We start from the raw sequence: 17,679 nt of genomic DNA on the forward strand, positions 1-17,679 counted from the left end.
GTCCTACCTGGTTTCAAAATAGCTGCCAGTAAATACATATGTTGTGCTTTATTTCTCATACATGTTTCTTTTTGTCTAAGAGCGTCTTATACCTTTGGAGATGCCAGCAGAAATATGCAGCTGTCCACGAGGATCATCCCGTGTCATCGCAGGAAAGTCCATCGTTGTGGTTACAATGAATGGTAAGAAGAACTTCAGGGGTCGGGATGGGGTCAATTCTGTAAAAGTGGCTGCAGAATGTCACCCACAGCTATTTCCTGATCACACACCATATCAACTCTAAACACAAAGACGCTTAGGGTCATCTTAATATGACATATTAATATCATATTATTATGACATATTAATATGACGGCATCATGCAGACGCAAATGTATTATCTGTATGTGATTATACAAATGTTTGGCTAAATCTCCCATTGTGATGTTAGACTGTGCATTAAAATTCAGATATTTGCACATCTCATAAAGTTTTTGACCACATTTTGACAGTTTATGAGCATAATTTTTGGCAACAGTGGTAGAAGCAAGATAATGGACTTTGCGACGTTCGAATATCAAAATGTTAATGCACTCCGAGGCGTAAAGGCCACTCCGCTTCACGTTGTGACCGCATACCTTACACCCCATCTAGACCACTGCACTCATCTAATGAGCGACTGTTATGTCATTCAAATGATCCGGTTTGTATGAGTGATGTTTGTTGCAAAATGGATTTTTAACGCCTGCAACATCAATGAGGGTTACTGATGTTGGCACCTGTTCCTATTTCCTGGGATTTGATATCTTTTTATTCTCTCCTAAGCTTATTTTATGATTTACATAATAATTAAAATGACAAATTGATGTTAATTTTGATTGTTGTATTTTTGTATGTCGCTTTAGACAAAAGCGTCTGCTAAATAACAAACATAAGCACATACTAGCTCGGCTGTGCCTTACATATATATATTTCTTTTTTTTCCAGGGCGATATGATCTCAAATTGCCTGAGATTCGATGCGAGGCTTGTGAAGCCTCATGGACTCCTGGACTGGATGACATGGTCTCCAATGACTACTGGCCTGCCACCTCTCACTTTGCAACGGTATATGCTTTGGACATCCTTTATTCTTTTGAAGAGGTGAAGATGGCAGCACCAGGGATGTCAAGCCAAGCATTTTTAAGAATGCTGGACAGACGGACTATCCGCTTTGGCCGTGTAAGTATTAAATAAGTTAAGTAACTCAAGAGATAATACTGTGAGTTATATGATATGATCATGATACATGAACATTAACACTATATTACACTACATTAACATTTATACACCTGCGACCCTTTGTCTAAGTTCTTTAATTTCTTGTTCTCTGTTACTGTTCTCTTTTGAATCAGACTGGGAACATCACAGCAGACAGCTTCCGAACCAGCTTTTTGGAGTGGGAGGCCGTCCGATACCAAGTGGAGAAATTGTGCAGGGAGGACCACTTCGACTGCCCAGCGTGCAGCCCAGACATGCTTGCGGTCTCAGTTGATGGGAACCGCAAGCACTATAGGTTCAAGAGTGCTGCAAGGTAATTACTAAATCTTGTGTTTGCATAGACAGCTCATCATTTTGAAAGTAACTGTTGTGAATTTGAAAATCATATGAATATTGAAAGTCTAAGTATGTCTTTTATTTAGATCTGAGGAACCAGCCATCTTTGATGGCGTCTTCATTGCAAAAGATGATGACGTTTCAAGATTCGTGGACTATGTCCATTCCTCAACCAGTCATGTAAACTTGCACAACTTCATTATATTTACCTAGAAAACAAAGAGGGCATTTTTTGAACAAGTTTGGACTGTTAACCATCTTCCATGTTGTAGGCCTCTGGAAGAGGTATCTGTGGAGGGCAGTGGTCAGCGGCACGTGAAACATCTACTAAGTCATCAGGGAAAACAGACGAGGAGGGCCTGGAACTCGCTGTGTGTCGTCATGGGGTTCTTCTTCGTGCCCTCAATATGTTCAGGGGGGAGATTTTTGCCTACCCCCTGTTCCTCCAAAAAGAAATGGCCTGTAAGCCAGTGACATTTTGTGCCATGGATGTGGCATGTAAGTACTGGCCTTACCTCCGAAGAGTGGCAGAGAAATGCCCTGAGCTTCAGCATCTCCTCACCATGAGGCCATTTCTTTCAGTGTTTCATGCCAAAGCCCACGATTTCAAATGTGAGGTAAGAAAAAATGATTGTCAGTGAGATGTTCTGTTCCCTGAAAACCTGCATAAGATTGTTGCCATTTAGGTTTTCTTTTCTTGTTTTCTTTTTAAAGGTGAAATGGAGCGGAGCGTATCAGGAGGGGGCTGGTTCCACTCTTGGGGAGGAGGTGGAGCAGTGCAACGCCTTCCTCTCGAGGATTGCTGTTACAACCAAGCACATGTCAAAAGCAGGTATGGTAACCAGTACAATTTGATCCTGATGACAATGGTGAGCCACTTTGAGCTCATGCATATATGCTGACTCTGAAAATATAAAGCTTAGAATATTCAACACAGATGGATGGATGGATTACAATACCATCATCCTATGTTATTTAAAGTGAGGATAATGAGGGGCAATGTGATAAAAAGAAATGTACTGTACTGTTGTTGGTTGGGCATACCATACCATTCACCTACTGTCCTGCCATAGTGCTCTCTGCCATTTGCCTACTGTCCTGCGCCACTGTTTCATGCTATTTCTTCACTATCCTGTGCTATTTCCCCACTAGCCCTTTCATGGGTGAGTAGTCAAATGGAACAAGACAGCGGGTTGGTACCATAGTACTATACTGTGATTTATTATCTGGGAAAAGTTTGTGGTACCCAACAAGTCTGCACAGTTTCTTCTACTACTGCTTTTTGAAAGAAGGATGATCATCTCATATGTTTGATGTTTGCAGGACGCATAGACATGCTGACGATCATGGCCATGCGCTGGAACCAGCACAAGTTTGACAACTTGGCTTCCACGCTTGCCCGCCGATATCAGAAGGTAAAGACACCAGTTTTCCCTTCTGCAACATGCATAACAATATTGTCAAAGTGGCATATATCACAAAAATATAGACTTGCCCAGATACAGTGGAATATACGGATGGTTCTATATGTAGTGTCAATTGTATTTTGTGTCTTGATATAAAATGTAATTGACACATATTTCATACCACATATATTGATAGTCCATGTATATACGAATATACTGTATATTTAATCAGTATTAATTGTATGTGGTTTTCTAATAGTGAAGGCACTTTACATTCCTTATCAAGAATATTCAACGTTGTAGGCAATTCCCACATTGTCCTTTTTTATTTGTGTTTAAAGGCCACAACAACCCTGCGAAGCCAGCTGCATAACTTGGAGGCTCTGAAAATGGAAATGGACATCATAGACAAACAACTGGAGAGCTGGACCATTGATGTCAATGAGTGGGCAGAAGGTAGAATATACTGTTTGATATGCTGCTGGATGTATCACTTCTGTGCTTGTAGAATTATGAAAGTATAAACACATTTGTTTTGTCTTGTCATCGACACAAGCTTCTTTTAATAGCTCTATCACTGTGAATTTCTTTTCATGGTTTGAATTTAGCTTGTAGCAACTGCACGTAGCCTTAAACCTGTGTGTCAGGTCTACTAAACTGACTAAGCTTGGCTGCAGTTCCAAAGAGGTTCATTGTAATCGTAGTGGAAGAGCACATACTCTGATTGCTGATGACTTGTGCAAAAGATTATCGCCATGGGGACAATAAAGATCTAACCTAACTATACTCAACCTTAGCTACAAGTGTAGCCTCTCAGTTACAGAGATTGTTGAGGCTCGCTTGCCCATACACCAGAAATACTATTTTTTCATGAAATCAAGAAGCATGTTTCTTATATCTTCATTTCTTCTTCTCAGCAACGACATCCCCAAATGATGCTGATGTTGCTGCTGTGACCAGCCGAATCGAGGAGCTGGTCGCTAGTGTTAAGAGGAGGTCCCTGCGTCTTTACAAAGACAATGACGGTTGCAAAGGACGTGCTCGGATCCGCCGAAAGATCCGGGAGGAAAAAAAAATCTTAAGTTCAGCTGTGGAAAAATACAACGCCATGGTTCCAAACACAGAAAACCTGAGCCTGGACACCATTCTGTCTGACGAGGTGGTTTGGCCATGGCAGCTTCCACACGCTGGTATGTACACAATTCCGTTGATGTGAAATAGTCACATAGTGGCACACAATCTGTCATGCTTTGATTGTAACCCCAGAAAATCTTTAAATACTAGTCTTAAATACAACTGACTTATGTTTCATCTATGTATTCCAGACTCTGTAGATCTAAGGATGAAGAGGAAGGTTTTTGACCTGGTGATGGCAGTGAGGAGACTCGAGGAGGAGAAGAGGATTCTTGTTGCAGAAATGCATAATCATTGGAGGTGTCTTTGCACCCGTGCAGACATATGACATGAATATGACATCAGGTATGTATTGTAGTTATATTTGGCATACATTACAATATATCTGAAAGTTTCTATTGAATAAAGGCTCTATGTGTTTTTACGTGTAAGGTGAGACGTGGGGCCTGCAACAAGATGGGATCCTAGGTCTACACAGCATGACGTCGAAGAAGTTAAAAGCAAGCAACAGCATGTCAAAGCATGCAAAGAAGTGTTACGTGCAAGTTCTGACGGAACAGAACATCAGCTTTGACAGTGATTCTGAGGACCATACCGGGAGTGACTGTGAACAAGACTAAACAGCACTGTCATGGCCAGAGTCTTTTTTATGCTGTTGTGTGCTGGGGAGGCAGCATTAAGAAGAGGGCCACTAGGACAGGCGGCTAAGGAGTGCTGGCTCTGTTTTTGGCATGGAGCTGAAGTTCATCACATCAGCTGCAGAGAAAAGTCTCTTTCTGCCCCAACCATCACATCACTTTTTCTAGTATCCACTATCCATCTCACCGTCTTACAGGCTACATTAGCCACTCTACACAATCTGGACTGTGCTCCAAACATTTACCCCTGTTGACTTGTATTATCTTTCCTGTGTCTGTTGTTCTATTTATCTTACCTTCTTTGTATTATTTTTGTTCAGGAATTCTTTTATGTTCACACTCACATAGTCATATTTAACAACATACACAGCTTTGCACTGATTGAATCCCTGCACTGTCTACTTTTGCACTACCACCACTGCAAAACACTCCATAGCTGCCCCTCAAGGTCAATGTATCACAGGGTCAGGCCCTACCAGTCCCTTGTAATCACTTGACATGCTCTTCACTTTTTACATTTGTCTGAGTTATTCTTGTTATGTGGTCCTGTGGTCGGTATGTCACACTGTTCATAGGTTGTTTTGTATCCTGACTCTGAGCCCATGCTGTGACTTTCATAATCGAATTAGGCCTTATTTTAATGTTGTGCCCTGAAGATCTTGCCAGTTTGTTAATCTTATGTAATCATCTTTACTGCTGATACTGACTCTGTTTTCCTGTGATGGTCACAAATTCATGTTGCAAGTAAATCTACTTAAATGTTCCTTGTCTTGACTTTCATTGCGCATCCATAACAGTGTCTCAGTGAGCTGAAGTCGATACCTGGAAAAGAGGAAGAGTACACCCTGCTCACATAGCTAAATGTATACACACCCACGCTCATCCACAGTTACATAATTGATTAATCATTGTGGAGTAACACCTATAAGAACAAGGTAAGATAAGTCCAAAGAGAGGGATCAACCAGTTACTACTGTAGAATCCCCATGAGCCCACAGTCAACATGTCTTTTAGCTTTACATCTAGAATGTGTATTTGGGACAATAGATGAGTAAATCTTTTGGCTTTTTTCAAACATCTCAGGCTGGTAGATCCTTTCAATACTTAATAATTATTTCAACAACGAAACAATTATTTTATCATTGTATATATCATGTATTATATGTAGGCTACTATTAACTCATTCCCATTGGAGAACCGAGGACCCGCTGTCCGGAAGTGTTTTCGTCACATGTCTTTTTATGATAACCTCCACATACCTCAACAGCGTTACCATAGACTGTATAAAATAGTGCGTTATCTGTTACAAAACCATCGCCTGGTATCAGTCTGGACCCAGACAAACAAAACTGTCATTTATTTCAAACTGATCGAGATCTTGTGTTCATGAAGTCGCCCCCTTCTCACACACACACACACACACACACACGCGCACACACACACACACACACACACACACACACACACACACGTAGAAGGCTCCACCCCCAAGGGTGTCTGGACACTAGAGGACAGCCGACAGCGGGCACTCGGCCGTCGGCCCGGATCCCCCGCCCGCGTTCGACTACTGTTTTGGCTTAAATATCTGAAATAAAAAAACATATTCACTTTTTGTTGATATGTATCATCTAGATGCAGTGTAATTACTCGTTCGGCTGCACTGCTTATTTCATATATTCAGTAGATATATCATTTTACAACCCTATCTCCAATCCTAATTCAGAAACCGGAAGTACTACAACTATGAGGCTGATCTGTATCAAGCTAAATGGCGGGCCTGTAGGGAATTGTAGTTTTTGTTTAATATTAGTGTTTTTCCTAGAAATTGAAGTTGTAAATACTGAATTGAGAGTACACTGAGCAGTTTAAGGGGATGGTGAACACATATGTGTAATCAAATTTAAAAAATCTATTTGTTAAATGGGTGAAAATTAATTTCAACCATATTTGACAGCGCCCCCCGTTGGCGACTTTACTCACATGATAGCTGAGATCAGGAGTTCTCCAGAACAGTTTCTACTATGTCTGTAGCCCCTTTTTTTGCTGAATTATAAGCCTTCAAACTTGCACCAAGGTCAAGGTTCAAAGGTCAACATTTCAAAGCAGGAGGCATGTAGAATCTTCCTACTGACATATGTTACTCTCCAGGTCAAGACCTTTCCAATGGTGTATTTGGTTTAGCTCCACAGCAAAGTTTTAATTGTTTCGCTTCATGGACACGCACCATCCCAGGCTTAGTTTCAGAGAGCACTTTGAAGGCCCAGTATATGAAATGAAGCTGTTTGTTTGTTTGTTTATTTTTGATTTTTTAGTGGAACTAGTGATCAACATGAGTCACTTTAAGAGCTTACAATCCTGCTGAGAATCTAGGGCAGTACTACAGGCTTGGAGGAAAGCCTGGATTAAGGTTAGGGTTAGGGTTGGGACTCAAAAGACCAAGCTGTTTCCATTCCAATCATCATCAATGTTGTCACTTTCAGATTTTCATATACTTTGAATTATACTATAATTGAACCAGGTGCACACCAAATCTTAATCAGTTTGACAAACATTCTGTAATTAGTTTAGTAACTGATGCTCAAAGCTTCTTATATTGCCGTAGGTGGGTATAAAACACAACATACACAGTAGTTGTGGGTTTTCACAAAATACTGCCTACAACTCCAAATACTGTACTACCTGGACTATATATCACTCTGTATTTGTATGGAAGCGTATTCCTGCCATGTCAGAAAAAGAAAAACGTAGTAACAGAGCACAGACTGGGTGAGGGGGCATGCTGGAGACAATAGTCCAGTGCTGCCACAAGCTTCATGCCTGGCACCCTTGCAAGCAGTCCCTGAGAGGTCATAGGCTGGGGGTGGGAAACCTTTTTATATGAAGAACTACACTACTGACGGGCCAGGTGGCCTGACTTATGCTAACTCATAGTTAGCATCCCTGCTGAAAAAAAACGCATAGAGCAGGACCAAAACACAACATATGCTGGTCTTGCTAGAGACTTTTCACCAGCAAGACCAGCATATGTTGTGTTTTGGTGCTGCTCTATGCGTTTTCTTTCAGCAGGGTTGCTTGTACAGTAAGTGTGGGCGCAGTGTATTTCATGAATAAGGCAACGCTTTGATGACAAATCAGACCTGAGGCCTTTGATCATGAACACATTGGCCGGATTTAACAACAGGCCACATGTGGCCTACCTTGCAGGGCCAGGCCTTATATTTCCCACCACTATCATAGGCCTTAGTAAACCACATACCTGTTAAGTCATTCCAGGGTGACCAGATAGATGTCCTCAGTGTCCGGGCACATTCCCTATTATCAGGGGAAACATAGGAGAACTACCTCTGTCCCTGGTTTTACGACAAGAAATCCTTCACTTTTAAATGATATTGATGGCCAAACTGGAAATGTTCCCGGCTGTCCCAGGCTCATTTCTCCGGTTTTGATCTCTGAAGTCTGATCACCTTATGTCATGCACTGTATGTTGACACAGAGGATGAGAAAAATCATTTCCGAAATTTGACACCAATCTGTGTTTGTATGAAGCAAATAAGATGAAAAAATGGCCTTTCTGTGTGGCGCTTCAGACGCTGTGAGATTTCAATTCACTTCCCTATTTTTTTCCATATAATATTTCCTATTATCCAATTACTGCCAAATTTGGTACTTGTTCTGTCACTGCACGCGACTTTCTGCTATCTACCTTTTTCCATGAAATACAGCACAAAAGATGTAAAGGATAGAGCCAAAAAAGTTACAGAACATAGGGGCAAGCAAAGACTTTTCAGGGAATAATCAACAAAATACTTTATTATTCATCCAAATGTGAACAAATAGACATGCATACAAAACAAACAGTAGGAAAGTAGAATCTCAATAACTCAATAACTGGTTGGTAGGGAGGTGGTGATTTAGGAGTGGAACGTGCTGGCTGGCTCCCAGGTGTCCTCCCAGATTCTGTCACTGTAAATAGTGCACAAGTCATCTTACACACAGCATATACAATATAGAAATATGCTATTGTGTTGCACTAAATAGTTTTCTCGGTCATTCCTTTTATAATTTGTTTTCACAGTTGGTCCCTTTCAGCTCTCAAAGCAAACTCAAGACCAGTGGGGATTTTGTGTGAATATGTGGCTTCCAACCGAAATCAGACCCCTTCACAGAGACCAGTTAGCTTCATAGTCCATAGTACGGTTCACGTTTTATGTACTGTTAACAACACGAACCTTCCCATAGACCGCTGGAACATGCAGACCAGCCAACAACTAGTCTTCTGACTCAAGTTTGAATATATGTCGTCTGAAGCTGATAAATAAAGGTTTGGTTTATTTTCTGTGCTGTTTGTCAAACAGTGACTTTGAACTACTGGACCCATACTGCAGCAGAGATCTCCAGAGGGGAGGAGAAGTGGGAACAGAAAGAGGACTGAGGTCCAATTCATGGTTACATAATAGCCCCTTTTAGATAGACCAGGTGGCACATTTGCAGCAAGGTAAAGGCTGCAATCTGCCGCCTTGTCTATCTAAAAGGGAGGTGTGATATTCCTTCTTTTCCAAAAAGCTCCCACTTGGCTGCCATTGAAGTTGGCATAAACATGTGATGTGACGTGAAGCACGGCAATAAGTGTACCCTCCCAGGCATCAAATTGGCTGTCCAAAACAGACCCCAGTATACCGCCGTCTGTTTATATCTGTGGACCTAACCACAAAAACGACGGCAGAACTGGCAGCTGGCTGCCCAGTATAACAACGGCAAATGACCCAACACACTGGACACCCAGTCGCTTGGACACAGTCATGGGACCTTTGAAGTTCTGTCGGGTTAACCGTGTCGCTATGCAATTCATTGCCACAACAGTAGGGAGCACGGCAATGTGGTAGGTGGACCCTTACAATAGTATCTGGCTAGCACCACGGAGCCCTCTGCACTCTGCGTCAATGTGTAACCCTGAATTGGTCTTAAGACCCCATCAGAGCTGAAGTGGACTAGCCAGTGATCTGAGTCCTCTTTAAGTGAACTCATTATGTGAACACAAGGGGGCCAGAGTTAATTTCTTCAGTCCGCTTCACGGCCCATTTTAAGAGGACTGAGTTTGGTTAATTATGGGTACAGCAGTTTTCACTTGGAACAAAATGACTGCAGTTTGGCCAACACCACATAAAATTAACCAAATAAACCAAATGACAAATTAGCAAATGTATAGGGCAAAGCTGGCTACATTGTTAGCCTCATATGTCATACGGCCAAACGTGAGCTAGAAGACTACCTTTAGGCTGGCGTGTACTACATGTTCTCATGTGGTCTCAGTTTGGTTCACTTCAAGAGGGGTCTGAGTTTGCTTGGAGTGTTCCTTATGCCAAAAATTGCTGAGTCACTGCTCTCAGTTCACTTTGAGGGCTGAAAGGGTCCATGTGTGAACACACTAAGACTGTGTGTGCAGCTATGTTATATAATAACAAGTATTAATGTACAGTATATGGCAAAGTAAATGTGTAAGTAATACTCCATCATCATCTTTAAGTAAAACCACAGATACATCAATTCATAGGGCGTATTCTAGTGTATGGATGAATGAATGAATGAATGAATGCGTATGAGGGCTGTCACTTTTTCAAAAAATCAAGTTCAAACAAATTGGAAATGACACGCAATTTATTCAAATTGTTTTGTTTTTGCTTTGTTAGTTACTTTTCCATCTCCACTATAGAACCCAACATACTTCCATACACTTAGTCTCAGATGCTTTGGTGTTTATATATTTGGTTAAGACCCCATCAGAGCTGAAGTGTGATATGGAAATTTTGTACTTCTTGATGAGAGATATCTGAACTGAAGACTTACACATGAGAAGGTTTGGTGTGAATGTAAATGTGTCCTGTGACCTGTGACCTGTGGCCTGTGGCCATTTGTGTGTGTTTTGCAACCCATGTGTGCCTTGCGACATAGTTGTGGTTTATGACCCAGGTAGGGTTTGTGACCCATGCAAGGTTAAGTTAAACATTTGAGTTTACAACTTCCATCCCTGTGAACTGAGTGAAAACACACCCACAAGAAGATGGATAAATATCATGTTTGACTCACAACACGTTGAGTCTACACTTTGCAACAGACCAGCATGTTGTTCTGTGAATTCTCCTCTTGATCAAGATTAAATCCCTGTTTGGACCTTGAGCTGACTCCGATCTCCTTCCTCCAGTTCTATACCAACGGGTAATTATTTTAACACTGTGGTCCCCCAGAGGTCTAGATAGTAGCTCACATTAGTCCAGAGACCAGACTATGTGGAGGAACCAGAGACTGTGGTCCCCCAGAGGTCTAGATAGTAGCTCACATTAGTCCAGAGACCAGACTATGTGAGGAACCAGAGACTGTGGTCCCCCAGAGGTCTAGATAGTATAGCTCACATTAGTCCAGAGACCAGACTATGTGAGGAACCAGAGACTGTGGTCCCCCAGAGGTCTAGATAGTAGCTCACATTAGTCCAGAGACCAGACTATGTGAGGAACCAGAGACTGTGGTCCCCCAGAGGTCTAGATAGTAGCTCACATTAGTCCAGAGACCAGACTATGTGAGGAACCAGAGACTGTGGTCCCCCAGAGGTCTAGATAGTAGCTCACATTAGTCCAGAGACCAGACTATGTGAGGAACCAGAGACTGTCTGTGGTCCCCCAGAGGTCTAGATAGTAGACCACATTAGTCCAGAGACCAGACTATGTGAGGAACCAGAGACTGTGGTCCCCCAGAGGTCTAGATAGTAGCTCACATTAGTCCAGAGACCAGACTATGTGAGGAACCAGAGACTGTGGTCCCCCAGAGGTCTAGATAGTAGCTCACATTAGTCCAGAGACCAGACTATGTGAGGAACCAGAGACTGTCTGTGGTCCCCCAGAGGTCTAGATAGTAGCTCACATTAGTCCAGAGACCAGACTATGTGAGGAACCAGAGACTGTCTGTGGTCCCCCAGAGGTCTAGATAGTAGACCACATTAGTCCAGAGACCAGACTATGTGAGGAACCAGAGACTGTGGTCCCCCAGAGGTCTAGATAGTAGCTCACATTAGTCCAGAGACCAGACTATGTGAGGAACCAGAGACTGTGGTCCCCCAGAGGTCTAGATAGTAGCTCACATTAGTCCAGAGACCAGACTATGTGAGGAACCAGAGACTGCCTGTGGTCCCCCAGAGGTCTAGATAGTAGACCACATTAGTCCAGAGACCAGACTATGTGAGGAACCAGAGACTGTGGTCCCCCAGAGGTCTAGATAGTAGCTCACATTAGTCCAGAGACCAGACTATGTGAGGAACCAGAGACTGTGGTCCCCCAGAGGGCAAGATAGTAGCTCACATTAGTCCAGAGACCAGACTATGTGAGGAACCAGAGACTGTGGTCCCCCAGAGGTCTAGATAGTAGCTTACATTAGTCCAGAGACCAGACCAGACTATATGAGGAACCAGAGACTGTCTGTGGTCCCCCAGAGGTCTAGATAGTAGACCACATTAGTCCAGAGACCAGACTATGTGAGGAACAAGAGACTGTGGTCCCCCAGAGGTCTAGATAGTAGCTCACATTAGTCCAGAGACCAGACCAGACTATGTGAGGAACCAGAGACTGTCTGTGGTCCCCCAGAGGTCTAGATAGTAGACCACATTAGTCCAGAGACCAGACTATGTGAGGAACCAGAGACTGTGGTCCCCCAGAGGTCTAGATAGTAGCTCACATTAGTCCAGAGACCAGACTATGTGAGGAACCAGAGACTGTGGTCCCCCAGAGGTCTAGATAGTAGCTCACATTAGTCCAGAGAGCAGACGATGTGAGGAACCAGAGACTGTGGTCCCCCAGAGGTCTAGATAGTAGCTCACATTAGTCCAGAGACCAGACTATGTGAGGAACCAGAGACTGTGGTCCCCCAGAGGTCTAGATAGTAGCTCACATTAGTCCAGAGACCAGACTATGTGAGGAACCAGAGACTGTCTGTGGTCCCCCAGAGGTCTAGATAGTAGACCACATTAGTCCAGAGACCAGACTATGTGAGGAACCAGAGACTGTGGTCCCCCAGAGGTCTAGATAGTAGCTCACATTAGTCCAGAGACCAGACCAGACTATGTGAGGAACCAGAGACTGTCTGTGGTCCCCCAGAGGTCTAGATAGTAGACCACATTAGTCCAGAGACCAGACTATGTGAGGAACCAGAGACTGTGGTCCCCCAGAGGTCTAGATAGTAGACCACATTAGTCCAGAGACCAGACTATGTGAGGAACCAGAGACTGTGGTCCCCCAGAGGTCTAGACAGTAGCTCACATTAGTCCAGAGACCAGACTATGTGAGGAACCAGAGACTGTGGTCCCCCAGAGGTCTAGATAGTAGCTCACATTAGTCCAGAGACCAGACTATGTGAGGAACCAGAGACTGTGGTCCCCCAGAGGTCTAGATAGTAGCTCACATTAGTCCAGAGAGCAGACTATGTGAGGAACCAGAGACTGTGGTCCCCCAGAGGTCTAGATAGTAGCTCACATTAGTCCAGAGACCAGACTATGTGAGGAACCAGAGACTGTGGTCCCCCAGAGGTCTAGATAGTAGCTCACATTAGTCCAGAGACCAGACTATGTGAGGAACCAGAGACTGTGGTCCCCCAGAGGTCTAGATAGTAGCTCACATTAGTCCAGAGACCAGACCAGACTATGTGAGGAACCAGAGACTGTCTGTGGTCCCCCAGAGGTCTAGATAGTAGACCACATTAGTCCAGAGACCAGACTATGTGAGGAACCAGAGACTGTGGTCCCCCAGAGGTCTAGATAGTAGCTCACATTAGTCCAGAGACCAGACCAGACTATGTGAGGAACCAGAGACTGTCTGTGGTCCCCCAGAGGTCTAGATAGTAGACCACATTAGTCCAGAGACCAGACTATGTGAGGAACCAGAGACTGTGGTCCCCCAGAGGTCTAGATAGTAGACCACATTAGTCCAGAGACCAGACTATGTGAGGAACCAGAGACTGTGGTCCCCCAGAGGTCTAGACAGTAGCTCACATTAGTCCAGAGACCAGACTATGTGAGGAACCAGAGACTGTGGTCCCCCAGAGGTCTAGATAGTAGCTCACATTAGTCCAGAGACCAGACTATGTGAGGAACCAGAGACTGTGGTCCCCCAGAGGTCTAGATAGTAGCTCACATTAGTCCAGAGAGCAGACTATGTGAGGAACCAGAAACTGTGGTCCCCCAGAGGTCTAGATAGTAGCTCACATTAGTCCAGAGACCAGACTATGTGAGGAACCAGAGACTGTGGTCCCCCAGAGGTCTAGATAGTAGCTCACATTAGTCCAGAGACCAGACCAGACTATGTGAGGAACCAGAGACTGTCTGTGGTCCCCCAGAGGTCTAGATAGTAGACCACATTAGTCCAGAGACCAGACTATGTGAGGAACCAGAGACTGTGGTCCCCCAGAGGTCTAGATAGTAGACCACATTAGTCCAGAGACCAGACTATGTGAGGAACCAGAGACTGTGGTCCCCCAGAGGTCTAGACAGTAGCTCACATTAGTCCAGAGACCAGACTATGTGAGCAACCAGAGACTGTGGTCCCCCAGAGGTCTAGATAGTAGCTCACATTAGTCCAGAGACCAGACTATGTGAGGAACCAGAGACTGTGGTCCCCCAGAGGTCTAGATAGTAGCTCACATTAGTCCAGAGAGCAGACTATGTGAGGAACCAGAAACTGTGGTCCCCCAGAGGTCTAGATAGTAGCTCACATTAGTCCAGAGACCAGACTATGTGAGGAACCAGAGACTGTGGTCCCCCAGAGGTCTAGATAGTAGCTCACATTAGTCCAGAGACCAGACCAGACTATGTGAGGAACCAGAGACTGTCTGTGGTCCCCCAGAGGTCTAGATAGTAGACCACATTAGTCCAGAGACCAGACTATGTGAGGAACCAGAGACTGTGGTCCCCCAGAGGTCTAGATAGTAGACCACATTAGTCCAGAGACCAGACTATGTGAGGAACCAGAGACTGTGGTCCCCCAGAGGTCTAGACAGTAGCTCACATTAGTCCAGAGACCAGACTATGTGAGCAACCAGAGACTGTGGTCCCCCAGAGGTCTAGATAGTAGCTCACATTAGTCCAGAGACCAGACTATGTGAGGAACCAGAGACTGTGGTCCCCCAGAGGTCTAGATAGTAGCTCACATTAGTCCAGAGAGCAGACTATGTGAGGAACCAGAGACTGTGGTCCCCAGAGGTCTAGATAGTAGACCACATTAGTCCAGAGAGCAGACTATGTGAGCAACCAGAGACTGTGGTCCCCCAGAGGTCTAGATAGTAGCTCACATTAGTCCAGAGAGCAGACTATGTGAGGAACCAGAGACTGTGGTCCCCCAGAGGTCTAGACCCTTGAATGGCTGACATCATTGAAGCTGTTCTTCTATATTAGTTCCACATATTCTATTGTAAATGTTCCGTTTTCATAATGATGTAACGATGTCATTCTACTATCTGACTGTGTGTATTGTTCTGCACCAATCACCACGTCACATTCCTCGTGTGTGAAAACATACTTGTCAATGAAGTGTTTGTGATCGTGTATTGATCCAGAAGATCCTTCAGTGTTTGGAATGAGATCTGCAATGTATCCCCTTCCACCTCTGCTCAACTCTTCTGCATGCTTCCCTTTCTCTCTCATGTTACTCTGATGGATAGTTGAACATGAAAACAAGAAATTACTATTCATTGGAATTCAAATAGAGTTCATACATTTTCATTTGATGCAAGTTTTATTTTAGAGGAAGAAAAGAACAAAATAAAGTTTGTCTTCACAATCTGGCATGGTTTTCCATGTTATTGTTTTGAAATGATCTTTTTCTTTAGAAAGGCAAATTACCATCACATACATGAATTCCAATCTTAGTCATTCAAAGACAGATAAAGATGCTTCCAGGAAGTCCATGTGATTTGGTCCATATTGGCCTTCTGGAATGTTTTTCTGACTCTTACTGGTTTTAGTTGAGAACAGTATCAGAACAGAACAGAACTGGGGACCACTTGAGACAATCCAAATAACACTCACACACACAAACAAAGGGAGGACAGGTTCACACAATGCCCAAGTACAGTCATATGAAATCACATCTCATTGGTTTTACATACTCAGTCCATTTGGTCCAGATCCTGTAAAACCTTTCTTTTTCCACTTTGAGGGAAAAAGATCTCCTCTCCATAACATAGATCTCATAGACCATGTCCATCCATTCATCACTGGTGGGGTTCTGCTTTCAACCATTTCCTCGTCACACATTTCTTACTGGCTGCCAATAGTAGAGCCAGCAGTGTTTTGTCTTTCAAATCAAACTTTATTTATATGGCACTTTTCATACTTTACAGGAGCACAAAGTGCCTCACAGAAAATAAAAGCGAACAAAACAAAAACCAAACAAGATATGAACAACAAAGAACACCATGAAACCCAAGCCTCCCACCCCCACAAATATACACACAGAGATACACAGAGACATACACACTCACGCACACATATAGCCATATGCACAGACATACACAGCCACACACACCCACACACACACACTACCTGTTGCTGAGGAGACATGGCTGGGCACCGAGATCTGAGGTGAGGAAGAAGCTACCTTTGGGGGCCGTGCACACCGAGAGGAATCATGGTCCATGACTGCAGGGGGCGCCACCACAGGGACCACCCCAGCCCAGGCAGACAGGAGGCTCCACACCACCTTGTAGAGCTCTCCAGCCACCCGGGCCAGGGCTGTCCACGGGACAGCACCCCCAACGTTGGACCAGAAACAACTCCCGGTGTGGTAGACCCCCAGGAGGAAACACTGGAAAACCGAGGGGCTAAAACAGCCAAATAATATACAAGGTAGAAGCTAAAAACTGAGGGAATAAAAACAATAAAAACAGTCAAATGTATCAAAATGTATGAAATAAAATAAAATAGACCCAATAAATAAAACAGTAAAAATAAATAAATTAATAAAATATATAAAACAGTAAAACAGGATAAGCTAAAATAAATAATATAAAATATAATAATAATAAAAAATGTAAGAAGCATAAAAGGAATTAGAAGGAATTAAACAAGTCAGTTAAAAGCCTGATTAAAAAGGTGGGTCTTGAGCCTCTTTTTAAAAACATCAACATTCTCTGCGGCCCTGAGGTTCTCCGGCAGGTCTTTGATGTTCCATGTTTCAAACAATATATGACCCAAATACAAAGATTCACATTCAAATGGAATGTTTACATGAAATACATGTTTTATATGTTTGTGGATCTCCTCCCAGTCAGGTCTTATTGCTTGGCGATCCCCAAAACTATGGGAATGGTTGTCTCCATGAGACCCACAAAGTCTCCAACAAGCATCTCCACTGCCCTGATGACCTTTCTGAATGGGTGTGGTCAGAAATCTTGCAATGTTTTTCCACCAGAAGTCTCTCCATGTGTTTGACCCGGTCCAGACCCACTGTAGCTGGCATGTTTTCTCCCAGCTCTCCTGTGTGATCATGACCTTTACTTCCTTTTCCCACTTCTTCTTTATGTATTCTGTGCTCTCTTGTTGACAGAACTGTATGGCATTATACCATTTGGAGCTCATTTTGTTGCTGATCTGGGTTTAATTCATGATAACAATACCTCCATGAACCCGATTCACCTTTTCCTAACACGTCTTTAAGGTTTTTGTTCAAATAATGTCTCACTTGCAGGTACCTAAAAACACCCTCTCTTCCAGACCATGGTCCTTCTGTAGGCTTTCAAAACTCTGAAATGCCCCTCTGTGAATACATGAATAATATGTAGTGAAGCCTTTTGTGATCCATGTCTTAAATCTGCCATCCATTCTATTTGGTGCAAAGTCTGAATCATCGGCACGCCACCTCATCATTTTAGACGCGTCTCTTAAACGGCACATTT

The 17,679-nt window shown here is 43.5% G+C and overlaps 3 protein-coding genes across 4 annotated transcripts in view; all 3 read left to right on the plus strand.

The window, feature by feature from the left end:
* Positions 1-14,542, plus strand: part of LOC311010642 (neoverrucotoxin subunit beta-like) — a gene marked incomplete at its 5' end in the record, with an annotated part of 88,870 nt that extends 74,328 nt beyond the window's left edge. The window contains one exon of the mRNA XM_084005219.1: positions 12,893-14,542. The remainder of the gene's footprint in view (positions 1-12,892) is intronic.
* The window catches only part of LOC311028971 (stonustoxin subunit alpha-like), a 59,448-nt gene that overhangs the window by 17,717 nt on the left and 24,052 nt on the right, over positions 1-17,679 (plus strand). The window lies entirely within an intron of this gene.
* The window catches only part of LOC311026858 (uncharacterized protein), a 52,668-nt gene that overhangs the window by 388 nt on the left and 34,601 nt on the right, over positions 1-17,679 (plus strand). The window contains exons 2-12 of one of the 2 annotated variants that reach the window (XM_084030557.1): positions 81-182; positions 967-1,199; positions 1,373-1,551; positions 1,661-1,754; positions 1,847-2,191; positions 2,289-2,406; positions 2,898-2,989; positions 3,322-3,436; positions 3,898-4,170; positions 4,306-4,459; positions 4,547-5,515. In XM_084030557.1, the coding sequence (XP_083886683.1) occupies positions 81-182; positions 967-1,199; positions 1,373-1,551; positions 1,661-1,754; positions 1,847-2,191; positions 2,289-2,406; positions 2,898-2,989; positions 3,322-3,436; positions 3,898-4,170; positions 4,306-4,442 (1,688 nt within the window). In that variant the 3' untranslated portion in view covers positions 4,443-4,459; positions 4,547-5,515. Of the gene's footprint in view, positions 1-80; positions 183-966; positions 1,200-1,372; positions 1,552-1,660; positions 1,755-1,846; positions 2,192-2,288; positions 2,407-2,897; positions 2,990-3,321; positions 3,437-3,897; positions 4,171-4,305; positions 4,460-4,546; positions 5,516-17,679 lie in introns of those variants that run through there. The other variant, XM_084030558.1, reaches the window with a different exon arrangement.

The sequence above is a fragment of the Eutrigla gurnardus genome (genome assembly GCF_963514095.1).
Source record: "Eutrigla gurnardus genome assembly, chromosome: 1".
In the NCBI taxonomy this organism is placed as follows: Eukaryota; Metazoa; Chordata; class Actinopteri; order Perciformes; family Triglidae; genus Eutrigla; species Eutrigla gurnardus.